General features: G+C 42.2%; 1 protein-coding gene across 3 annotated transcripts; it reads left to right on the top strand.

Moving 5' to 3' along the window:
• Positions 1-5,860: 5,860 nt before the first annotated feature.
• LOC117421462 (RING finger protein 145-like) lies at positions 5,861-24,451 on the top strand. Of its 3 annotated transcripts, XR_009330692.1 has the most exons (11): positions 5,861-6,839; positions 7,414-7,522; positions 8,080-8,171; positions 8,767-9,008; positions 9,454-9,629; positions 11,501-11,668; positions 15,684-15,866; positions 18,791-18,938; positions 19,726-20,082; positions 20,684-20,757; positions 21,357-21,459. XR_009330692.1 is itself a non-coding variant. In XM_059034589.1 (10 exons), the coding sequence occupies exons 1-10, from the start codon at positions 6,671-6,673 to the stop codon at positions 22,047-22,049; spliced, it is 2,337 nt and encodes a 778-aa protein (XP_058890572.1). In that variant the 5' UTR covers positions 5,864-6,670; the 3' UTR covers positions 22,050-24,451. The 3 variants fall into 3 exon arrangements, 2 of the variants coding, with proteins under 2 accessions (XP_058890572.1, XP_058890574.1); XM_059034589.1 differs by lacking the exon at positions 20,684-20,757 and having other exon boundaries at positions 5,864-6,839; positions 21,357-24,451; XM_059034591.1 differs by lacking the exon at positions 20,684-20,757 and having other exon boundaries at positions 5,865-6,839; positions 11,528-11,668; positions 21,357-24,451.
• The last annotated feature ends 1,516 nt before the right edge of the window (positions 24,452-25,967 follow it).

Here is a 25,967-nt window from a genome sequence, read left to right as displayed (position 1 = left end):
CATTAAGGCTACCTGCCAAGACACCTTGCATTCTCTGTGAGATCGCTGTAGCAATTCCTCTACCGCTGGTCCAAGGAATGGTCAGGGGAGGTAGGGCTGCTTCTGAAGATCGAAATCGCATCATGAACCTCCTCAGCAATGCTGACATCTGGTTCTGTAACATGCTGGGTGACCCCCGTGCAGGCGGGGTCAGCTCAGAGGCTGGCGTTATCGGCTGAGCCTGGGCCAGAGCAAGAGCTTGAGCCTGCTGCCAGGCCAGGGGCTCCCAATGGCAAGCCATGTAGGGGCAGTCCGGTCCCCCACCAACCACCAGTCCCCGCCTCTGCTGGGACTGTGGCCAGCCCTGTCACACCCGGTTCTACTGCCCCCGAAAGGAGCCGTGACCTGAATCCCATCCAATTGCCAGCTCACCAGTTATCACGGGGCGAACCAGTATCGGGGCATATCTCCATCTAAACTGTCGAGTGGAGGGCATGCCCTGTACCATGCTAATCCGGCATCACCCTGGTCAGGCCTGACATCTTCCAGCGGATGGAGAACCTACAGCGGTGTAACTGCGGACGGTGATGGGATAGCTATCCCTGATTCGAGGGAGTGGACTGCTGCAGCTGCACCTGGGTAAGACTGCCTTCGACCAGGAGGTCTGGGTTGCGGACATCCATGATCAGTGCATCCTGGGGCTCGACTTCTTTTAGCAGGTGGCAGGGCAGCTGGATCTGGCGAGAGGGACAGTGACCTTCGGAGTGAGGCCGTCGCTGCTCCTAGACGCGCCAACCACCATCCACCATGCAACAGTCTCCGCTGGGACCCTGGTAAACACCAGCCCTTTCAAGGGCTCCTGCAAACAACGTCAACCAAGGGTGAAGCACCGATGAAAAGCCAGAACAGTGGCCGCCGCCATCACAGCCAGGTTTCCCTTCCCCACCCTGCCCCCCGGCAAGTGCCACGCCTTTCGACAGCCACCAGTACAACACCCCGCCCCCCGGCAAGCGCAAGCCCTTTCAAGGACTCCTGCAAAGCGCATGAGCAGAGAGCAGGAGTGACGACAGCCACCATTACCAACCCCCGGATCCCAGCAAGCGCCAGCCCTATCAAGGGCTCCTGCAAAGGGTGCGAACCAAGAGCCGAGCACCAGGGGGGGTAAAAGAAACCACAACAGCTGCACCCCGCCTCGAAGCGCCAGGAAGCCGCCTTAGTGAAGCCATGGAGGGGGTGTATGAGTGCAGCAAAGAGGGACTAGGAGCAGGACAACGATCAATTCTGCGCCTTACTGCGGAGATCATTCAGGAGATGCGGGGGGCAGGGGTGAAAAAGGAATGTATACTAGCACGTTTTTAGACTATTAAATCCCAACGGTAGTGAATCTGAGGCTTAGATAGCAGTGCTGTCAACAAGACTTCCGAGCTCTGCCTGTTTCATCTTTTCCATAGACCCAACTCATATGTAGAATAGCAAAGTTTCAGGGTTTTGAAGTCAAATTTTCTCGCATTGGCCCTAGGGCTCTTCCATAGTTGTGTGTGCACGTGAAGTGAAAGAAAGCAGGTAGGTGTTCAGTAACCCGTTTTACACGAGCCAAAACAGAAAAACTGGAGACCTGTGAAAATAGTTCTATTTCATTTTTTTTTTTTACAATTTATCCTTTTATTCGTGGAAAAATTTTGTGTTATTTTGTTTTATCCGTTACATTTTTTTAAAATTTCCCGACATCCAGAAAACTAGCTTTCTTACCACAGCAGGAGGCGGTATATATATATATATATATATATATATATATATATATATATATATATATATATATATAAATCCTGTACAATTATTTGGGTAGCTAAAAATGAAACTTAAAAAAAGTGCGGCAATACAGCTATTTCAACTGAATCTCGTTAGTTTAAATTATTTGACAGAGACCATTTTAACAGTTTGCAAAAAAATAAGTAGGCGGGACAAAAGAGTGAGGCGGGACTACTGAAACAGGTATTGGGCATGCCCATGGGACACATTTTCTGAAATAACAACTGGATTAGTCCATTGAAAAAAATTGCTCACCAGTTACTGTACACCATCAGGGAAATAAAAAATAATAATAATAAAAAGAAGTATAAAAGAGATGCAATCCAATTCCCATGTTGGTATTGTAGCATTTCGCCAGAGGCAAGAAATAGAGAAGACACGCTGCTCTCAGTTTAATTCTTTTTATTCATTTGAACGCTGTCACCACATCCACTCAGAGGCCACTGTGTTGACAGTTTATAGCCCAATCACAGCTAAAATCACGCCCAAACCTCCCAATCACAGATGGACGGACGGATGGACGGACGGACGGGGTGATAGTGACGTGGTAGTGACCACCTTAGTTACGTTGCTTTTACACAGCCACAGCCAATACTACTACTAACAGCAATTAGCAATGAACAAAGAAATACATTAAATATTTACACTTATCTACTGCATTGATCCTTATAGCACTGGCAATCAGTATTCCATTCCAGAAACAAGAACTTGAGAACTTGAAAACTTAAACTATATACAATCCACTTTGTCGCAAGAAAGTCTCACCAATTTCTCAGCAGTATCAGCTAGTTGCTGTACATGCTGGAATCAAAATTGGCCAGCAGTTCCCAGGGAGGACAAAAAGATGCAGAAGTCCAGCCATTCCTGGTCAATCCTGACCGTACGAACATGATGCTTGAAAGCAGTGTCAATCCCATTCTGTTTCGGGTATCGTCCTTGAGAAGAGCCACTTGAGAGAAAGCTCTCTCCACATGTGCATTAGATATTGGCAGGGTAAGCAGCTTTATGGCCCCGAAAGCCAGTTCTTTGAAGCAGTGATTTCCACCTGCATCTGTATATTCGTTCACTTTGAGCCAAAATTCTTCCAAAGTTCACTTCTCTGTGATGCTAGAGGAAGCAATACTTCTCCATTGTATTTCAATAACATCGACTGGACTTGTGAGAAACTGACCTGGCAGTTCACTCACCCGTGGTTTCTCATTAGACATGACTGCTCTGGGACTAAACAGTTCCATTTTCCCGAGCATATCCATCGATTTGGGCAGCGATTTTTTTCTAAAGCGATTTGGGCTCCAATCACGGAAGCAATCCAATATTTGAGTTTGGGGTTCGACTCCCATTCTTATATCGTATCTTCCCCATTTAGACATTTTGTTTTCAGTCACTGACCACACTAATTTATATCAGATTCAGATATATCCACTGCAGCGAGTGACAACAACTGTTATGATTAATCCCGCCCTTGTCTGCCTGCGATTGGATGTATGTATTCCATTTCCTTCTCGTAGGTACAATGTTATTATCATTAGACACGACCATTATTATTATTATTATTATTATTATTATTATTATTATTATTATTATTATTATTATTATTATTATTCATTTCTTAGCAGACGCCCTTATCCATGGCGACTTACAATTGTTACAAGATATCACATTATACAGATATCACATTATTTTTTACACATTATTTTTTCATACAATTACCCATTTATACAGTTTTTACTGGAGCAATCTAGGTAAAGTACCTTGCTCAAGGGTACAGCAGCAGTGTCCCCCACCTGGGATTGAACCCACGAACCTCCAGTCAAGAGTCCAGAGCCCTAACCACTACTCCACACTGCTGCTCGACCATAAGGGTGGTTAAAGTAGTTATGAACGTTTGAATGTAATTTTACCTTCAGCTCATTGGATTTTACTTTATTTTAGTTGTGGTTATGTACATTTTTATTTTTTATGTAACTTTTAGAAAATTACCCGCCCAAAGATCTAAAACTAGCCCAAATTATCATCACCCGCACAATGCGATTTTTACCCGCACAGACAAAATAAAAACCGCCCAATTGGGCAGGAACCAGCCCAGTCTGGCAACGCTGGACAGGAACCAGCACTGAATGGCGCTGCAGCCCACCTTATAGGCATAGCCCGCCCCCTTATGCAAAAAATTACCAGGCTTAGGACACATCACATTGGCCGATACCAGGACCAATGGGCACAGCCAGACAAACCACAACCAATGAAGGTGCACAGATAACAACCAATGGGAACAGACCAGACAAACAGACAGTGGGTAACATGGTAAGGGAACCAGAGAGAGAGTGCCCCACGCCATCTGAGAGAGGCTTCCCGGCGCTGCCAGAGCCCCTGAGAGAGAGTTAACAGAGCTCCCGAGAGGGAGCCCAGCATCGGCAGAGCCTCCTCAAGAGAGCCCTGCACTGCCTGAGACCCAGAGAGAGAGCGCCCCGTGCCACCTGAGCCCCCGCAAGAGAGCGCCGCGTCTCCAGAGCCCCCGAGAGAGAGCTCTGTGTCGCCAGAATACCTGAGTGAGAGCCCTGTGCCGCCAGAGCCCCCGAGAGAGGACCCTGCATTGCCGGAACACCCGAGAGATAGCGCCGCATCACCAGAGAGAGAGTAACCCTCACCGTGGCTGCAGCACCCAGCTCTCTCCAAACAACAGCCAGGTTCTGTGGTTGCTGTTGGGGCTGCTCTGGCTAGCCTCTGCCTCGCTGTGTGGAGAGGGGCAACGGTCCAGGGAAGCCCAGACCCAGGAGGGACAGCCGTCCTGGACTGGAACGGGGGTCTTGGATTGGTGGCTGCCCTGGAGCCCTGTGAAAGTGGTCATCGCATTGCGTCGTCCTCAAACATGCCGCCAGGACCCGACCGTTGCTGGCCTTCGCCTGGCAACCACACAGGCTGCCACACCTGGACCAGGTCAGTGCTTCCCGGGCCGGGAAGCGTTTGAGCAGGGGGCAGTGTAACGGCAGGTCAGTTTGGACTGCTTGGGACTGGACCCTGGGAGGGGAGCGGGAGTGTTAGTGTTAGTGTATTGGTGTGTGTGTGTGCTGTCCTGTCTTCACCTCTGTTTGTGTGTGTCACCCTGCGAGTGTGTGAGTGGAAGCGTGTTTCGTGTCTAGGCAGTGCTAGTGTACTGCCTAGAGTGTCACGTGCACAGTGCAGCTTTATGATAGATAGCCTGTGTTGGCTGCACTGTGATTTGTGTTCAGTTCCGCCAGTCAGCTGCTTGCGCGGGACCGAGGGTCTGAGCGATTGGTCAGTGTGTATGTAAATGTGCTCTTGTGTGTGTGTGAGCCAATAGGGCTCGGGGGATCTCTATTTATGAGCTGCATGCGCGCAGCTCGGGGTTGTGTTGTGTTTTGTGTCGTTGGTGCTGGTTAATGAGCTACATATCCTTTTGCTTGCAATTCAATTTTCAATAAAATAGCAGTTTTAACTGCTTTGAGCTGCATCCTGTGTTGTCTTCTTTTATTCCGTTGCGGACCAGATATGTCCTGCTACAGTATTTAACATGTATTTAATGTGTTTTCTTTTAACACGCTTCTAGTCAAAAGTAAACATAACATTATTCTTTTTAATAGGAGGCCTACCTTTTAAAAAACAACGGCAACAGGAATATGCTTACCTTTTAATTTCAACATGTATACCTTGTCCCATGTAAAAATAATAATCTGAATACTGAATTTTTTTTTAAATGTTCTGGTTGTAAATTGAACATTTTACAATATCCTTTTCGTTAATGTCTATTTAAACACAGCTGTAGTTTTGGTATTACAAAATGTACATGCAAAGATTAGAAGGATCGTTCTTCACACTGTTGACAGGTACTATTAAGCACCGCAGTGGAACAACTGCAAGAGCTGCAATTTGGGGTTCATACTTTTGCAGAACTGTAAACCGTCCTCCCTTTGCCAACCTTTCCTATTTTCGCGCTCAGTGGAAACAAATGTCGAAATCCACGAGTTCTATGACCGCCGTGACAAAATGAAATCAGTATTTGGTATTTTACTACCACTTTAAGAAGGCAAAGTGGGCGTGGATTACAAGCATATCCTTTTTGACAGGAAGTAGACACGTGGTCGTGTAAACAGGTCAGTGTCTGATGCTGTCTGAAGAAAAGCGGCAGAGAAATTCAGTGGTAGTGTTTACAACAGCTGGGCATTTTAAAATAGGATGACCCTTGTATATTTAGCATTCGACACTGCATGGGAACCCTCGCAACATATCCAGAAATATTCCTGGGAGGGAATTGGAGATTGACCTCATTCTAACAAGGCGCATCTGGTTTGCGTATTTATGTGGGGGTGAAGTTCACAATCATGGCTGTGGAGAAGCAGCAATCACAGGGCTGTGTTTCATAAACACGTTAGGAAGAAATATTTGCTTTCGTTGTTGTTTTTATAAAAAAAAAAAAATTGTGCCATTACGAATGGACAGTCTGCAAAATGTTACATCATCGAGTTCAGAACAGTGAGCAAAAGCTGTTTGTTTGAGCAACACCGGGACGGCAAACGACACCGGTACTGGTGACAGAAGAAATAAGAGGACTATATAGCAAAAAAGAATTATTTTCACTGTGCGATATCTACGTATTGAAACGCAATGCTAAGTCAAGTGGAAATGTAAAATATAAGTCAAAGTGAGTGACAGGTCAGTCTCATGTAGAATTGTTATGCAAAACATGGAACTGACCAATAAAACAACAGCATGACGTGGTTAACAACAAGACTTGGCAAACGCATCAGAAAAAAAGTGACACGGATTTTGTGAGCTTCAACAAATGAAATACTGAGTTTTCTGTAATATACCCAAGTACCGTGGCTGCATGGAGGAAAATAAATGTTAAGAATATAATAAATAAATAATGCCAAGACTAGAAGAAATTGCAAATGTCGCCCTGAGGGTCCCGAGCATTCTTCTGCTGGACTTGCTGTACAAGTGTGACATCGACAGGATTACTGAGCAGCTTCGGGCCAAAAATGAAGACTTGATGTTTAAATACAAATATGTTATCTGGAACATGTATTACTTGGGTAAGCACGTTGAGGTGAATACAAGCTGTTATCTCGCGTGTTCTCTGTAATGTGTTTTGGTTTTTCCTTTGCCTGGTTGGCCAACCTATCAGAAAGAGTGATGTATTTGTTTACTACAGTACAAGTAAATTCGTAATGTGTCAGTCTTCTGTGAGGGAGTGTATGCCAGGTTTTGAGGAGTAATATCAGGTGCTTGGTTGACAGGTGCTTCCATGTATTGATGTTTCCTGGTTGTAGCAAAACACCCTCTGCCAATTGCTTAACAAATTAATTTAAGAAATGGCTGCTACAGTCAGTAATGTATTCATTATTGATTTGATTGTATTTGTTTATTTTTAAATACATACTCTTAACTCACCCCTAACCCAAAAGGATCCATTTTAAAAGCGAAGGACCATTCTGGTGAACAGACCTCAGCATTCCACCACACAGCTTCCCTGACAGAGGATGCACCCTGAACACTTCAAACACCCTTGCAGCTTCTCACATTGGGTCTGTGCTTTCCAAGCCGCCCATGGCAGCCCATAGTATTTGTCCACCCTTGTATAATAACTCATCTTGTTTTTGCTCCCAGGTCATCTCTTCAGCGCTGTCGTGCTGGTCTTGCCTCTGAGACACATTGTGAAGCTGTATCTTTACATCCTCACAGCCCTGCTGCTCTACGTGGGACACCAGATCTCCAGGTACAGTGACCAGCTTGAATAACCGTCCGACCCTGTTTTTAATAGTTTACAAGATCAGTGGAGAAACTGCTTGGCCAGGTCAGTTTGACTAGCACCGGTGTGTCTCTGTAAGTGAGCTATCTGTCACTCCAAAAAATAATTTCCTTTGGGCCATCCCTTAAAATGAATGAATAAATAAATTAATATGGGTTTTCTAGGTGTTTTTATATTTGTTTCTGCTTTTCTGTACCGGTTTCTCTGTTCAGCTTGTATAGTTTACCGATGAACGTGATTCTCAAATAATGCTGATTTCCATTCAGCAGTCAGATTCCACTGGAGGCTGATTTCAGAACTGCATGGGGAAAGTAATTCTGATACCAAGTGGTCTGGTGAAGTCATGCTGGGCGGCGTCCTAAACCAATCTGAGTCTCATTCCTCTGGCTGAATTGAACCGGGTCCCGTGGGGAAGGCCAGCACACTGTACCAGGGCTCCCCCACCCTGTCCCACTCATGCTAGCAAAGAGCAGTGAAATACAATGGGGTCCCAAACATAACGTTCTCTCGTGTTCTTCTGTCAGGGATTATGTGCAGGGCGAGATTCAGCATGGCTACGAAGGAGCAGTGTATCTGGACTCCCTGGCTTTCAACCGCTTTGTTACTGCACTGACAAGTAGGTGGTGTTCATCAAATGAATCTATCTGTGTCAGAATCAGAGCGCTGTGTTAAAAGTGTCAGTTCTGTTTTGAACTGTGGTTTACTTTCAAGAAGCTACAATAAAATTATATTCTGAAGTTAACCATGTGACAATTGTAATTTCAAGTGCTGTATTGTTAATACTTGTACCAGTAGGTCACATGACAGTCGATGTCCTTTAAAATGCATGGTTTGAAAATAAGCTGCATTCTTATGGAAATAATTGTGTGCACTCTAGGCATTCATGATAATTCAGCTTATGGACGCTTAGTCCTTCATAGGGTAGATAACTTAAATGACCTCAAGGAACAATGGTTAAAGGTATTAGAAGCTTTCGTAAAAGCCTGGTGCCTAATATCCTCACCCCAGAAAGAATGCCTGCTTTGGCCTGTGAAGTTGCATGCATTTGAATTGCATTTCATTGTGGGGTGGTAGTGTATTTGTTGCCTTACATTTGCATACGTTTTGAAGCCAGACTTGCAAGGAGACATCCTGTATCTCCAGCTGTGATGTGACTCCAGGTGTACCTGAAGGTGCTGACCCAGTTTCTGTGTGTGTGTGTGTGTTTTTAGGTCAGATCATTCTGAGCACGCTCTGTGCCTTCTTGACGAAGATCAGGCAGGTCTGGCTGTTCTGTGCTCACCTGCTCCCCCTGGTGGCCAGGCTCATTGCTGTGCCTCACACCGTGCTGCTCACTGTCAACACCTTCTCCATGGTCCTCACTGCCATTGAGGTGGCAGCCTTCCTGCTCTCAAACCTCTTCGTGCCCTACAAGCTGGCCAGGTCTGCCTACAGGGAGGTTCTGCAGATTGAGGTAACTTCTATATAGGGAAAAAAAGCCTTTATGCTGGTCTTTGTTAGAGAGAAAGTAGACGTGAATGAGGAAAGCTTTTCAGTGCCTGGCATTTAGGCTTCTTCAAACAAAATAATAGCTATATACGGTCTGATTAGACAAGTTTAAAAAAGAAACAAGATTACAATCAATATTAGAGCAAGAGCCCGCAGAGCAACAATGAATGATTGCAAACCTGAACAGAAGTGTGGGAAGTGAGAACAGAATCTATTTGAATGGCATTTTGAAGCTGTTTACTTCTTTTGAAATGATTAAATCTATTACTTCATGCCAATGGCATAAATAAGGGCAGTCCTGTTTGACAGTTATTGTACCATTCTCTGTCATGTACTTAAACAGGTTCTCCTTCTTGTCAATCTGTTAGACTGATGCTGACCTTTGCCTTTCTGCTGTGCTTGTTTCCCAGGTGACTGAGCTGTACCGGTTGCTGGCGGTGGGGATTTCTCTGTGGAATCAGTTTGCTGTTCCAGCACTCTTAAGTGTTTTCTGGTTCATTCTCTTCATGGTTCAGATCTACTCCTCTGCAACCGCCAGCAATAACTTCCTCAGCGAGCGGGAAGTGCACTATGTTTTCCTTACCAGGTACACAATACCAACTGCTAACCAACTGCTTTCATAAATCTTACCTGTCATGCAATTCCATTGTAGTCTACAGAGGTCTCAAATGTGCAGTTTCGAAAGAACAAAGCGTGTCAGTCAATAGGGAAAGTGGCTGGTTGGTTACTATCAGGACAGATTGTTTTTAATGTATGTGGCACTTCCAAGGTTGTCGGGGGCTCCGATCTTTTTGTGGCGTGTAGGGCCGATGGGGGATAGTGTGTGTGGGGGGGGGGGTCGTCCCCCCCCTCCCCACATTTTTGAAAAAGGGATTCAAACGGTGCATTCTGGTGCAAATTAGGATGGTTTAAGCATGTGCTAGACTAGTAGTGGTCTGCTTGTAGTGTCTGACAAAGTACTTCTTTAGTGCAATGAAGGAGCTCACAGCAAGGCAAGATCTACGAGAAGAAAACTGACTTTTGGAGCATCAAAGCCCCTGCAATACAAGACTGGCTGAAAATGTGTAATTGGTGACCATGCCTTTTAATTGTGTACAGGTGTAATATGGAAACAGCATGCTGCAGCTCCCATGCTCAGCATTAGTCAAGTCCTGATCTGACAGCATGTAACACAGACATCTGTTATGATTACATATTATCGTTTAATTTTTCAGTAAAAATAAGTTTAAATTGCAGCGTGTTCGTTCTGCTATTTTCGATATTAAATACGCCACAGCAAGCACATTGTCATTTATTGTAGATGTTTTCATTAGCACAGTCTGAGAGCTATTTTAGTGAATTTTCCTGCAGTCATGTAAGTTGCACTGTGTTTCATTTTTAATTCTGTAAATATTTAGTTTTTTTTTTTATCAGCAGTACCCATTTCTTATTTACAGTCCCAACTATTTATGTAAGGCTGAGGCGGTGCAATTATTTTCTAAAGTAAGACGGCTAGAAAGTAAAGAAAGTAATGTTTGGTATACTCCGGTAACACAACTAACCTGCGTGACCATTTAATGAGATGGCACCCTACAAAACTTCAAACAAAATCTGAATTTTCAGCTGAACTACCCCAGAGTAAAAATGAAGAAAAACAACCAAGATTGTTCCTAACGTTGTGTCTTTGGTCAGAAGTATGAAGCATCCCGGCAACGTCAGTCCCTAGTGAGCAGGTATTCAGTAATGCTGGGCAGATTGTAAGCAAGTGCCAGTCATTGCTTAAATTAAAACATGTGGACACTGTCATGTCCTTAACACAATTAAAATATAAGCCATGGACAACACTCTTGTTACTAAACTGCTGTGGACAGTTTTAAAAAATTAGTTTTTTTCTCTTGATTGGTTGTTACTCAGACCTTGTTATGGATTTAAACAATTAATTTTTTGGATTTTGCTCTGTCCCCCAACTGGTACAAATCAACACTAATAAGGTAAAAAAAAAAATAAAAAAATATATATATATATATATATATAATATATATATATTTAATTACTTTATGCATAGACTAATGTAATCAATTTAATATGCATAATAGTTTTTAAAGCGTTACTAGCAATGTTACACAGTAATTCACAGCTCCTGTATTACAGTACTGTTTTTTTGGGGGGGGGGTTACCCTTTCATAGCATCGTTGAATCGATGCATCAGCTTTTTTGGAGAACGATATATCGATAATGTTCGTGGGACCTTCATTAAAATAATTTTCTTTATGTTAAGTTTTTAGGGCAATTTGTTAATGCACGTGTGCATAATAAACTTTTCAGTATTTTTATTTTTCGCTGTTCTTGTTCAAATTTTTTTAAATGCAACTGATCATTTTAAGCATTTTTTTTACACACCAGTCCGCACGCACATTTGGTCACCATCACAAATGAATGGAAACTCCAATGCCTCCAGGCAGTGTATGTTTGGCTCAGTGTTGTGTGCGTTCTCTCCCTCTGTAGTGTGTCTGAGTGCTGCAGTACTCCGTATTCGTTACTGGGTCTCTCCTTCGTTGTTTCTTACCTGGCCCTGGGTTTGCTCAACCTCTGCAAGCTCTACCTGGGGGGCTACGCTGCTGTCCAGAACGAAAACTTCATGCACAGGTGAGGAAACTACCCCACAGGTTAGATTACGAGCAGTACCAAGTGTCCCGTCCCAACGGGTTTGGATTAGCTATTGCAGTGTTAAATAGATCTAGAACAGTGGACCTCAAAGGTTGTTTTTTTTTGTCACAGACATTTTTGTGTCTTTCTCATAAGGGTGAGGTTCTGATCATTTTTCATTTGGTTAAATTCAGTACTTATTCAAAACTGAAAAAAAGACATTACAATGCAGATGTATCAAATGTCATCAAAAGCAGTTCCTCTACTGATGTATGAGTATGGCAGGTTATGTCAGATGGCATCGTGGGCACAGCACCTGGGCTTGCAGGCACTAATTTGCCCACACCAACATCTTTGAGGGGTTTTGATTTTTAATACTCTCTCTCAGCTGATCCAGACATACCATGCCTATACTAAGTATTCACCCCCCCTTGGATGTTTTCACAGTTTGTTGTGTTACAACCTGAAATCTTGATGCATTTAATGGGATTTTGTTTTCCTTTGATTTACACGACATACTCAACACTTTCAATGTGTGAAAAACTGGGGGGGGGGGGTGAAAAAACAAATCACTTAAAAATAAAAACCTGAAAAGTCTTCATTAGATAAGTATTCACTCCCTTTGCTATGACACCCCTAAATAAGCTCAGGTGCAACCAATTGCCTTCAGAATTCACACAATAAGTTAAATGGAGTCCATCTGTGTGCAATAAAAGTGGTTCACATGATTTCAGATTAAATACACCTGTCTCTGTAAGGTCCCACAGTTGGGTAGTGCATTCAAAGCAAAGATACTACCATGAAGACCAAGGAGCTTTCAAAACAACTTGTGGAAAGGCACAGATCAGGGGAGGGGTATAAAAAGATTTCAAAGGCATTGAATATCCCTTGGAGCACAGTCAAGTCGATCATTAAGAAGTGGAAGGTATACAGCACCACCCAGAATCTGCTTAGAGTAGGCCGTCCTGAGGTGGAAGAAACTGTCCATGTGGAAACAGCTCAGGCTCAGGTACTCCACAAATCTGGCCTGTATGGAAGAGTGGCAAGAAGGAAGCCATTTCTAAAAAAAAAAAACCATGTAAAATCCCACTTGGAATTTGCAAAAAGGCATGTGGGAGACTCTGAAAAGATGTGGCAAAAGATTCTGTGGTCCGATGAAATAAAAATTGAACTATTTGGCCTAAATGCAAAGCGTTATGTCTGGTGCAAACCCAGCACAGCACATCACCCAGGTAACACCATCCCTACTGTGAAGCATGGTGGTGGTAGCATCATGCTATGGGGATGCTTTTCATCGGCAGGGACTGGGAAGCTTGTCAGGGTAGAGGGCAAAATGGATGGAGCTAAATAATGGCAAATCCTTGAGGAAAACCTGCTTCAGTCTGCAAAAGACCTAAGACTGGGACGGAGATTCACCTTTCAGCAGGACAAAGACCCCAAGCACCGACTGAGAATCTGTGGAAAGACTTGAAGATTGCGGTCCAATAACGATCCCCATCCAACTTGACAGAGCTTGAACAATTTTGCCAAGAAGAATGGGCAAGTATTGACTCAGGGGGTGAATACTTATCTAACCAGGACATTTCAGTTTTTTCATTTTTCATTAACTGTTTCACAATAAAAATTCTCTTGCCCCTTCAAAGTGTTGAGTAGGTTGTGTAAATCAAAGGAAAAAAATCCCATTTAAATGCATCAAGATTTCAGGTTGTAACACAACAAACTGAACACTAGGTGTGATTTACGCAGGGGACATGTCCCCCTCACTTTCTCGCATTGCAGCAGTACTAAAACTTGTATTTCTCAATAATATAATCCTATAGTCTTTTGAATTGCTTTCAGTGCAAAGTTAAAGCAGTTAGCAAACATCTAATAAAGGTGAATACTTACACAGAACTATAAAAGAGTGTCGAAATTAAGTTGTAAGCAACTAGCAGAGCAATAGCCCAAACAATTTCATGAAAACGGAGGGAGCAGCTTTAATGAGAAACAAACTTCAAATTAACCAAAGCCTTTTGTGCAGAAAATATACCTGCATACTAGGGCTGTCATTCAATTAAACATTTTGATTGGTTAATTTATCGGCATTAGTTGATTAATCTGTAGATTAATCCATGCACATTCTTAATAAAGATAACGATCTTATAGTGGCTGTCCTGCATAAAAAAATAAGCCCAATAGGAATTTGGTCTTTTTAAAACCATTTTTATTATTATTTTTATTTTAATAAATGTAACAAATGTTACCTTTCCATCCTATTACCCTAATAAAACAGATTTAGGAACCTGATAACTGAGTCACACAAGCCCCAAGGACCAGAGCAGCACAGTTACACACACTGTTTAACCACTCGGGCGTAACCTCTAAACAGCACAATTATTAGCAATGCACAAACACGGAAATACAAAACACTGTGAGGTTTATAACTAAATCAACAGTTTATTGTGTTATTCTGGATAAATGCCCACGCTGGATTTTACCACAGCTGGTTACAATGCACACAAATAACTTTGCAGACACACGTTTGCCATCATTTAAATCAATGTAGATTAACATTCCAGTTTCAAATACGTATCTACACCCGTAGCACACTATCAGCAATCCTTGTACAAAACAAGACAATAATAATAATCCAGAGAGAGAGAGAGAGCTTCAAATCAACACTTCCCTAAATAGCAGCATGCATTTCTCTCTACCCAGAATGCACTTTTAATGCACGATTAAATTGTACAAAAAAATTAATCTGCAATCAACTCTTTTTAGTTGATTAATCGGTGCACTGAATCTGTTAATCGAAACAGCCCTACTGCATACACTTGATAATGCAAAGCCTAAAGGGAGGGTTAGGGTTAGAGTTAGGGTTAGGGTTCGGGTTAGAGTTAGGGTTCGTGTTCGGGTTCGGGTTCGGGTTAGGGTTAGGGTTAGGGTTAGGGTTCGAGTTAGGGTTAGGGTTCGGGTTCGGGTTCGAGTTAGGGTTAGGGTTAGAGTTAGGGTTCGGGTTAGGGTTAGGATTCGGGTTTGGGTTGGGGTTAGGGTTAGGGTTAGGGTTAGAGTTAGAGTTAGAGTTAGAGTTAGGGTTAGGGTTAGGGTTAGAGTTAGGGTTCGGGTTCGGGTTGACAGTTCTGGATAAGCATGAACCCCGATTTGCAGTTCTGCAGTCGTTCCCCTGAGGTGTTTAACAGTACCCGTCAACAGTGTAAATGCTGAATGATCCTTCTGATCTTTGAATGTACATCTTGTAATACCAACACCACAGCTGTGTTTAAATAGACATTAATGAACAGGATATTGTAAAATTCTCAATTTACAACCAGAACATTTATTTAAAAAAAAACTACATTTCTGTGTTCAGATATATTTTTTTTTTTTACATGGGACAAGGTATACATATTGAAATTAAAAGGTAAGCATATTCCTGTTGCAGTTGTTTTTTAAAAGGTACTGTTAAATCTATGTTTACATTTGACTAGAAGCGTGTGTTAAAAGAAAACACTTTAAATACATGTTAAATACATTAAATATATGTTTACTTTGCATCTGTGACCATTCCGTGAAATTGTTTATTTTTAGCCATGACTGTGACGTGATTTTTACTGTGACAAAACGCAGAGCCTGGTAGTAAAGAGTTTTTTTTCATTGAGAAATTTCTCAATCGTGATACCATTTCTGATGTCTATGGTCTCAATACTATAAAAAAATATTTATATTTGGAAATTGGGAGCTTATTATCATAGAGTGGCTACGAGTTCACGACCGCAAAGAAACCAATCTGAATAAAATAAATATTTCATTTTAATGGTCTAACTATATGCCCACAGCTACAGAATGTCTCCCCCCACACCTTATGAAACCAAAGTCACACCACTTGATCCAGAGGTTTAAGACTTTTTAATATGTTACGGATACCTGAAGACATCACAAGTCTGAACAGGGCCTTATCAGAACTGGTTTGGATAACTTTGCTGTAATATGAAGTACATCTAAAACGGTTCCTGCCTGCTTGCCTCTCTCTTGCCAGGGGGGTGACCGAGGGGGTGACCCTGCTGTTGCTGGCTGTCCAGACTGAGCTGTTGGACATGCAGGTCCTGCAGCGCACCTTCCTGCTCAGCATCATCCTGTTCATTGTGGTGACCTCCACGCTGCAGTCCATGGTTGAGATCACTAACCCCGTCATCCTGACCCTGGGAGCCTCTCGAAACAGGTCAGAGAAGCACATGGAGGGCTGGCTTGTTCACAGCTATGGCCAAAAGTTTTGCATCATAATAAAAACTGTGTGAACATAATTTAGGTATTTTATTTAACGTCATGTAGTCAAAGAAACTACTAAGTGATAGCGCAAAAGCCATAACAATAGTGCAGTATTTCTTGTTAGATTTTGAAATGTCAGTTTTTTAATTTTGTGTCCGTTATTTCGTTAAGTATATGGAAAACTACAAAGCGGTGTGTAGTTCTATATGTTAACGTAACATTATTCAGCAGGTTTCATTCGACTTTCTGAAGCAAAATTAGTTCATTCTATAGGGTGATGTAAAACTTTGAAGGAGTGGGAATTGGGCATTGGAATTGACCCCAGCCCTGATGGTCATCATTGTGATGTGCAATATTATTATTTGTTTATTTAGCAGACGCCTTTATGCAAGGCGACTTACAGAGACTAGGGTGTGTGAACTATGCATCAGCTGCAGAGTCACTTAGAACTACGTCTCACCCGAAAGACGGAGCACAAGGAGGTTAAGTGACTTGCTCAGGGTCACACAGTGAGTCTGTGGCTGAGGTGGGATTTGAACCAGGGACCTCCTGGTTACAAGCCCGTTTCTTTAACCACTGGACCACACAGCCTCCTGTCATCCGATACCACCAGCAGAGTTACCACATTACCTGAAATAAATAGGTACAGAACAACCTGACAATTCAAGGAGAGTCAAGGTTTGCAACCCTTTTGAAAAGCAGTAGGATCGCAAGTTTCTAAGTGAGTCGTATCTGTTGCCTCCAACGTCCTTCCCGCAATAATCTGAAACCATGAAATTTGGTAGAAAGTCAGATCGAAGCCATCTGTAAGTGTTAGCTAACTGTAGTTTTGAATAATGTTGGGAAAACTGGTTCTTTTCAATTATTCCATTTTATTTCCAGTATTATATTACTCAAGATATTTCTGATAAAATGGCACCAAAATCAGTGGCACTCTGGTTCAAATGGATCCCGAGATATAGCATTTTGAGTCAGTGGATCTGGTCAAAATCTGAACTGTGACCCTCTCTGTCTGTTGTAGGGTCTGGTCACAATCTCAGCTGTGACCCTCTGTGTCTGTTGTATGCAACACCTAAACCTGGGAGAGGGCATAAAGTAGACACATTCGAGTCTTTTTAAAAATAAAAAAAATGGCAGAGATTATTGTTGTTGTTGTTATTATTACAGCTCAGAACACACATATTATATACATAAACAGTTTTTACAGGTTACCCCCTTACTCAGAACTAACCTCAAGATGAATTCAGCTTATATGGAATCAACCGCCCCAACCCTTTAACCTGTTTTCGATAGCCTGCCTTTTATTGCTAGTCTACAGTCTGGCCTTGTGTAAACAGTTCTCCATGCATGTTTATGGAGTGTCCTCTTGTGTATTTGTTACAGTATGTAGCATATGAAATGTAATGACATTAGAGCGTTTATAATTTTGCATGGGTAAGCCAGTTTCCTCAGTTTAAACATCTTTCCTTTTTAACAAAGGTTAGCAAGAAATTGACTTTTGGTCTTTTCTGCTTGTTTGAGGTGGGGCAAATGGACTTTTGGTCTTTTCTGCTTGTTTGAGGTGGGGCAAAGGGACGTCTTTTCTGCTTGTTTCAGGTGGGGTAAATGGACGTCTTTTCTGCTTGTTTCAGGTGGGGTAAATGGACGTCTTTTCTGCTTGTTTGAGATGGGGTAAATGGACGTCTTTTCTGCTTGTTTCAGGTGGGGTAAATGGACGTCTTTTCTGCTTGTTTCAGGTCGGGTAAATGGACGTCTTTTCTGCTTGTTTCAGGTGGGGTAAATGGACGTCTTTTCTGCTTGTTTCAGGTCGGGTAAATGGACGTCTTTTCTGCTTGTTTCAGGTGGGGTAAATGGACGTCTTTTCTGCTTGTTTCAGGTGGGGTAAATGGACGTCTTTTCTGCTTGTTTCAGGTCGGGTAAATGGACGTCTTTTCTGCTTGTTTCAGGTGGGGTAAATGGACGTCTTTTCTGCTTGTTTCAGGTGGGGTAAATGGACGTCTTTTCTGCTTGTTTCAGGTCGGGTAAATGGACGTCTTTTCTGCTTGTTTCAGGTGGGGTAAATGGACGTCTTTTCTGCTTGTTTGAGGTGGGGTAAATGGACGTCTTTTCTGCTTGTTTCAGGTCGGGTAAATGGACGTCTTTTCTGCTTGTTTCAGGTCGGGTAAATGGACGTCTTTTCTGCTTGTTTGAGGTCGGGTAAATGGACGTCTTTTCTGCTTGTTTCAGGTGGGGTAAATGGATGTCTTTTCTGCTTCTTTCAGGTCGGGTAAATGGACGTCTTTTCTGCTTCTTTCAGGTCGGGTAAATGGACGTCTTTTCTGCTTTTTTGAGGTCGGGTAAATGGACGTCTTTTCTGCTTGTTTCAGGTTGGGTAAATGGACGTCTTTTCTGCTTGTTTCAGGTGGGGTAAATGGACGTCTTTTCTGCTTGTTTCAGGTCGGGTAAATGGACGTCTTTTCTGCTTGTTTCAGGTGGGGTAAATGGACGTCTTTTCTGCTTGTTTCAGGTGGGGTAAATGGATGTCTTTTCTGCTTGTTTGAGGTCGGGTAAATGGACGTCTTTTCTGCTTGTTTCAGGTGGGGTAAATGGACGTCTTTTCTGTTTGTTTCAGGTCGGGTAAATGGACGTCTTTTCTGCTTGTTTCAGGTCGGGTAAATGGACGGCTTTTCTGCTTGTTTCAGGTCGGGTAAATGGATGTCTTTTCTGCTTGTTTGAGGTCGGGTAAATGGACGTCTTTTCTGCTTGTTTCAGGTGGGGTAAATGGACGTCTTTTCTGCTTGTTTGAGGTGGGGTGGTGGAGTGTTAAAGGTTCAGTGATGGGTGTTTGTTGAAACAAGCTTCCGTGTGAATGAATCTGGTTTCTCGCTGTTTTTGCAGGAGTCTGTTGAGGCATTTCCGAGGGGTGAGCATGTGTCTGTTCCTGTTGGTGTTCCCTGGGTTCATGGCCTATAAGATCTCCGAGTTCTTCCACATGGACTTCTGGCTCCTGATCCTCGTCTCCAGCTGCATTTTAACATCACTGCAGGTGTGGCTCTTCCCTTTTAACTGGGTAGACAAATAAGATCCCTGGTACACTGCTTTTCCGGATGATAACGATGTAACTCTTCAAGATATTAGCTTTCTATTCAGAACACCTATGCATTCTGGGATTCCGTAGGTCCAGTTTGGTCATGGTGGTCGTGCAAGTAAAACCCTTTCTTGTGACTTTTGAAGTTACAGCTGCTTGGAGGCAGTACAATGCTGAGCTACTCTCTCAGTGTTTTGTACACAGCTACATTGATTGTATAATTATGTTCCATTACCAGTGTAAAAGAATAACCATTACACTGCTCCATTGCTTAAACCTCTGACCATGTCCTTGCCACATGTTTTGACATAGGGTCTTTGTAGTTGGTACACAGCTGTATTCTATGATTCCGTCAATAGAGTTCCGTTCCGGATGGTGTCTAGTGAACATTAACCTTTTTAATGCTAAATTCCTCTGACCATGTTAATGATACAGAACACTCGCTTTCAGATAGTGTCTTTACACCTGTATTCATGGATGAAATTGGCACTTAAAACCCTGTCTCAAGAGAACTGCTATATCTAATGTGATAAAAAAAAAACCTGGTATGGGCGTTCCTTAGCACAAGCTATTCAAATATCTGGAGTTAGATGAAGAGAGGAGCTTATCCATCTGTATGCATAAATGCCACACTCTTGTTTATAAATGCACATACCATGGCTGTAGGTCATGGTGATCTGCATATTTAAGGTCTGTAGGAAATGTTTCTGAGGTTTTGTCTCCCCACCCACCCTATTCTGTGCAGGTGTTGGGGACCCTGCTGATCTACACGCTGTTCATGATCGAGCTGGTCCGCAGACACCCCATCGAGTGCCTGGACGAGATCATCTACTACGTGAACGCGGGGAGCCGGGTGCTGGAGTTCCTGGTGGCGCTGTGCGTGGTGTGCTACGGCACTTGGGAGTCCCTCTTCGGGGAGTGGAGCTGGATGGGCGCCTCCGTCATCATCATCCACTGCTACTTCAACATGTGGCTGCGCGCCCAGTCCGGCTGGAAGAGCTTCCTGCTGCGACAGGAAGCGGCCAAGAAGATCAGCTCTCTGCCCCGGGCCACCGCGCAGCAGCTTGAGAGGCACAACGACTTGTGTGCCATCTGCTTCCAGGTGAGGGCTGGCACTTCTTCAGTCTTCATTATGTATTGCACCATGCTTCCTTGTTGTTGTTGTTGTTGTTGTTGTTGTGTGTTTTCTGACTTGCACATAAAAAATTATGAAATATTGACAAATTATTGAAGGGTCCTTGTACAGTAAAATACAGTACTTGTACAATTTATTGGCAACAGCCGTGAAATATCCCAATTTGTTAATTATCAAATCATGAAATATCGAAGGAGCACTGCTAAAAAAAAAAAAAAAAAAAAAGATTTACTGATAATCGTTCCAATCAGCCGTAATCGTGTTTCTGACAGTCTTCTAAACTAAACAAGCGTCGGTGCCACTGCTGCTGTAGACAACATATAAACAAGCATCGGTGCCACTGCTGCTGTAGACAACATATAAACAAGCATCGGTGCCACTGCTGCTGTAGAGAACATATAAAGAGATGCTGGAGAGGAATTAAACTGGGCTGTGGAAAAGTACTGGAATTATTATGGAAGACAGAAATGTTTTATATAAGCTAACAAGCGAAAAGCAGACCGTAAGAAAAAGATCATGATCATTTTGAGCTGATTATGGATTATTGCGTTCTCATCCAACCTTACAGTGTGAGTGAAAACAACAACAATAGAAGAGTCCACAGCAGGGATCAACATGCCTTTCCCATTTGCTCCTGTAAATGTAAATTGACTCATTCTTTTTTTCAAGCTTCCAGGGATAGATAGATGTGTTTTTTTTTATTTTTAAGTTTTAAGCTGCCAGCATGACATTTGTTTTCAGAGGTCTTGAATATAGTGCAGCGTGTTTCTTTTGTCTGATTTGTATTATTTCCTCAACTGTGGGAAACAGGCAAACACATCATATACTGTACTCATTTTGAGCAGAGCTGGGACAAATATTTGAATATTTGAACAAAAACTGCTTGAAATGTGTTCGAAATAATTGACTATCAAAAATACATTGTTCAAGGAAATGAACACATTAAAAGAAAGAAATAACACAGTTTACTATTTATTTTTTGTTTGTCATTTGACTGGGTACCTGGCTTAGTTACTCTTTAGAGAATTTCATTTTGTACTGTGATATTGTACTTTTTCAGCTAATTCAAAATGAAAGACTATTTCTATATTTGTTTATATTTTGAAAGAGTATTCAGGCATGTTTGTCCAAGCACTAATTTTTAGTCAGGCATGTTTCCTGATCCCAAAATGACTAAAATAAAGCAGCATAGTTATTTCATTACCCACTTTTTAAATCTTAGCTTGTTTTTCCCTCTGCAGGAGATGAATTCGGCAGTAGTGACATACTGCGGCCATTTCTTCCACGCCAACTGCCTTCGGAAATGGCTGTACATCCAGGAGACCTGCCCCATGTGTCATCAACAGGTGAAGCCCAGTGTGTCTCAGCAAAACAGGAGTGCAGAAGAAGGCCAAGCACCTGCAGCTCAAGAAGAGGGCAGAAGAGAAGCTTTACAGGCAAGCGAGACTGGAACTCGAGCCTCGGGCTTCAGGCCTGCTCATGGTGCAGGTACTGGAAATGCACCAGATGATTCTCAGAATGACCAGGAGGACAACAGTTTGTCTGAAGGGAGTGAAGGAGAAAGTGATGAAAATACCACCTGTGAAGGGGACTCACTAGGTGGGGAAGAACAGACTTCAGTCCCTGGTCTTTGTTTAATTGGAAATGTTGTTGGCAACATCGATCCAGTCATTCAAAATACTACGTTGATAGATGCATCTCCCCTGACTGCCGAAGAGTCAGCTATGAATATTATGAAAAGTGATACAGATGAAGAAAATGAAGAAAACTTCAAATATACCAGTTTACAAGGTGTTGGTGAAATTTTAACAAATCAAAGGTCAACTGTGGAACATGCTGGAACTTTATCCCCAGGCTTAACGTTTCAGCCTACTGGGGGCTCAGGGGATTTTACAGATAAACAGAGTGTTCAAGTGGAGTTGAGTCATAATTAAAAAATACGGGTTACCGATGAATCTCACTCTGTGTCCCATTTGCTTGGATCTAATGAAGAACGCTTTGTCAGGGACTATCCCAGGGAAACGGCAGATAGCGGTTTGCTGCGTGGAACATTGGGTAACGGTTTGAGTCCTCTTCTAAGCCACTCGGGTACACTATTAAATACGGGGACTGCTGAAGATACTGTGCTGGCTGGGGGAGGAGAGGATCAGGAGCACTGCGCCGCAACAGTAGGAGTCTTTACCGAAGATGGTGCTGACTTAGAAAAGACAAGGAAATCATTCTTCCTAGCACAGACTGCTGATTTATTCATGCCTTCTGTCAGACACAAAGATAAATACAAATATGTTGCCTTTATTTTCCCTGAGCTGAATAAATCCTGAAAAGAATTGAAATTCTGATGTTTAACAAAGAACAGGTAGATGATGACGCAGGTCTGCAGATACAGCCAAACGTTTTGGCGTCACCCTGTAGAATTAGACAATTTTGTTTCATAAAGTCGAATGAAACCTGCTGAATGATATGTTAACATATTGAATTACATACCGCTTTGTAGCTTTCCATATACTTAAGGAAAAACTGCCAAAAATTGAAAAATGTGACATTTCAAAATCTAACATGAACTACTGTACTATTATGGCTTCCAGTATACTGTTGCAATATCATTTTGTAGTTCCTTTGATTACATGATGTTCTATAAAATATCTAAATTATGTTCATATTGCTTTTTTTTTGTTAATTGTCTCAATCCTAAAATTTCTAGGTGTTGTAAAACTGTTGTCCAGCGCTATAGGGGTGATTTAAAGATGGAAGAACCAATTGGATCCTGTAGTGTGTTAAACAGAACAAAAGTATGGGCTTGTACGTTATCTGTAGACAACGGTCTGGCAGTACAGAGTACAGATACATGGGGAAATAGCGCAAAAAGACATCCATTTCACTGCCATGACTTATCCAGTTGTATAAGTCATGGCAGTGAAATGGATGCATGTAGGGATATCTACTGTGTGCCGTTGATCTAAGCCACAGGCCCTATCTGTTTCACAGGTGCAGTGCAGTTTCCTGTTAATCTGAGCAGCTTCCATACTTTTGTTCATACCTGTCTGTCTTTTAAAAGAGAAAATGATCTGTGAAAGTACACCCAGGGGTTATCTAAACATGTAGACACAGAGTGAAAAACTAAAAACAGAAGGCAAATACGCAGGAGGAGTAACCAAAAAACAGACTGCAAATACGCAGGAGGAGTAACCAAAAAACAGACTGCAAATACGCAGGAGGAGTAACCAAAAAACAGACTGCAAATACGCAGGAGGAGTAACTAAAAAACAGACTGCAAATACGCAGGAGGAGTAACCAAAAAACAGACTGCAAATACGCAGGAGGAGTAACCAAAAAACAGACTGCAAATACGCAGGAGGAGTAACCAAAAAACAGACTGCAAATACGCAGGAGGAGTAACCAAAAAACAGACTGCAAATACGCAGGAGGAGTAACCAAAAAACAGACTGCAAATACGCAGGAGGAGTAACTAAAAAACAGACTGCAAATACGCAGGAGGAGTAACCAAAAAACAGACTGCAAATACGCAGGAGGAGTAACTAAAAAACAGACTGCAAATACGCAGGAGGAGTAACCAAAAAACAGACTGCAAATACGCAGGAGGAGTAACCAAAAAACAGACTGCAAATACGCAGGAGGAGTAACCAAAAAACAGACTGCAAATACGCAGGAGGAGTAACCAAAAAACAGACTGCAAATACACAGGAGGAGTAACCAAAAAACAGACTGCAAATACGCAGGAGGAGTAACCAAAAAACAGACTGCAAATACGCAGGAGGAGTAACCAAAAAACAGACTGCAAATACGCAGGAGGAGTAACCAAAAAACAGACTGCAAATACGCAGGAGGAGTAACCAAAAAACAGACTGCAAATACGCAGGAGGAGTAACCAAAAAACAGACTGCAAATACGCAGGAGGAGTAACCAAAAAACAGACTGCAAATACGCAGGAGGAGTAACCAAGCTCAACAAATAAAAACATGTAAAAAAGAAAATGGGAACTAATCACTTGTGACTAATACTGAGCATATGGGATACAGTACATTAAGTTGTTCTTCCATACAGTCTGACTATTTTAGTTTCTAAGTTTCATTTTGGTACAAACCACATTTATCACAGTTTTCAGGGTGGAATAGACTATTCTTCAGGGGGTGTTTTGTTGAGAAACCAACTGTAAAGAAGTCACAGTGTATTAACTATCCATTAAGAAATATACAAACATTTAGCAGCGTGTTGGGAATGTAGTTATAAACCTAATTAAAGTTCCCTTTAAATGAGTGTTAACGTATTTCTAGGAAATAAAGGTTTATGTTGAAGTGCAAGCTTAAACTTACATGTTCTTAGTTTGTATTTCCTGTTCCCTCCACTTTATATTTATTCTGCATTGTTTCACATGCTGATAAATCGTCAGCGTAGCCATTCCTGGTGTTTTGTAAATAGCACAGGTTAAAACACAGAGGTACCTCAACATACTTACTTAAGATCAGCCCAATAATAAATATCTAATACATGTACCAGAGTCAGTAGTTCCTGTATTAACTTGAGGTACTGCCAAAGCATCTACAATCAAGTTGATAGTGTTGTTTCTGTGCTTCTCTTCTTATCCACTAGATGGCAGCATTGCCCTTTTCATCACAAACACAATTCGGGGCTCTCAAATTGGGTGAAATAGCTATTGGATGTTTATTTCTTGAATCGTCAGTGTAATAGTAAACTATTCTGTAAGAAATTCTGCATACTGTATTTGCATTAGACTTTATTTTAGCGTGCCACCTCCTGCAAGGGAATGCTGACAGAGCCAAGGAGACCAGTTTGTCAAAATTAAACAGAAACACCACAGCATTTGAGTATTGTGAAGAACCATGAAGAATAGAAAACACAGCCACACTAAAATGACATGTTGGGCTACTCAAGGAAAGCAATGAGATGTACAGATGTGGCAGGATTATTGTTCCACACTGTAATTCATTAAATATTACATTGCAGAAAGTTAAGAGTAATATTATAGCAGCAAGTGGAGTCCAGGAATAATCTAGACCAGCCTGTTGTGGTAATGTAGTTCATGGCTATAGTTCAACACCTGTATTAAATAACTGTGAACTGGATCCCTGCACAGTATTAGAATCATTAGGAACATGTTTTATTCCTGATGGACGGGATGGAATGCTGCAGTTGGTGGGTGAGACAAGTATTTCTCTATCAGTTTGTCATGTCTATGGGATTCAGTCTGAATAAAGTAAGTGTTGTTGAACTATCAGGTTTGGATGCGATCAGAAAGCAGATGATTTAATATGATATATTGTATGACCATGTTGATGTGGCTCCACTGTTGATTTCCTCAGGGTCCCCATTAAAAATAATATCTCAAATGTCAATCGCCTCATGCAGTGTTGTTTGGCAAACTCCAAGAGGACTCAGAGAAGGTAAATAAAACCAATGGTGACTCAAGCGGAACCGTTTCAGAAATAAGTACCTTGAATCCAAGTTTGTAACTTTTACTGAATGGCAGGCTGTTATGCTTTTAAAGCGATGCTCTCTGTTCATAATATTTCGTTGTGTTACCCTGCAGTGCTGCTTTTGCATTGGTTGCCATTGCTTAACTGTTCCAGAAACAAACTATTGAAAATGGTTTCTGAAAAGACTTTTAAAGGCTGATTATTTGTCAAATGAGGTGGGGAAGCGTTTAAGTGTTGCACTAACGCCCACCAGTGAACTGCATTTATGTGCAACACCAATAATCTTCCCCACCTCGCTTGGGGATTCAGTTCAGAATCAATATTTGCTGGAATAGTTAGAAAGCACGGCATATATACTGCGGTCTAAGCAGAGCCAGCTATAGGGAATCACACACAAAA

Source organism: Acipenser ruthenus, chromosome 1 (genome assembly GCF_902713425.1).
Source record: "Acipenser ruthenus chromosome 1, fAciRut3.2 maternal haplotype, whole genome shotgun sequence".
Lineage (NCBI taxonomy): Eukaryota > Metazoa > Chordata > Actinopteri > Acipenseriformes > Acipenseridae > Acipenser > Acipenser ruthenus.
The sequence above is the reverse complement of the archived record's forward strand: the minus strand, read 5'-3'. Positions and strand labels throughout refer to the sequence as shown.

Bases quoted from the DNA above. Each gene is read 5' to 3' on its own strand.
- LOC117421462 (XM_059034589.1), top strand. From the start codon at position 6,671: ATGCCAAGACTAGAAGAAATTGCAAATGTCGCCCTGAGGGTCCCGAGC. The intron at 9,009-9,453 runs GTAACTTCTATA...CTTGTTTCCCAG, and splicing joins GGGAGGTTCTGCAGATTGAG to GTGACTGAGCTGTACCGGTT. The intron at 20,083-21,356 runs GTGAGGGCTGGC...TTCCCTCTGCAG, and splicing joins TGTGTGCCATCTGCTTCCAG to GAGATGAATTCGGCAGTAGT.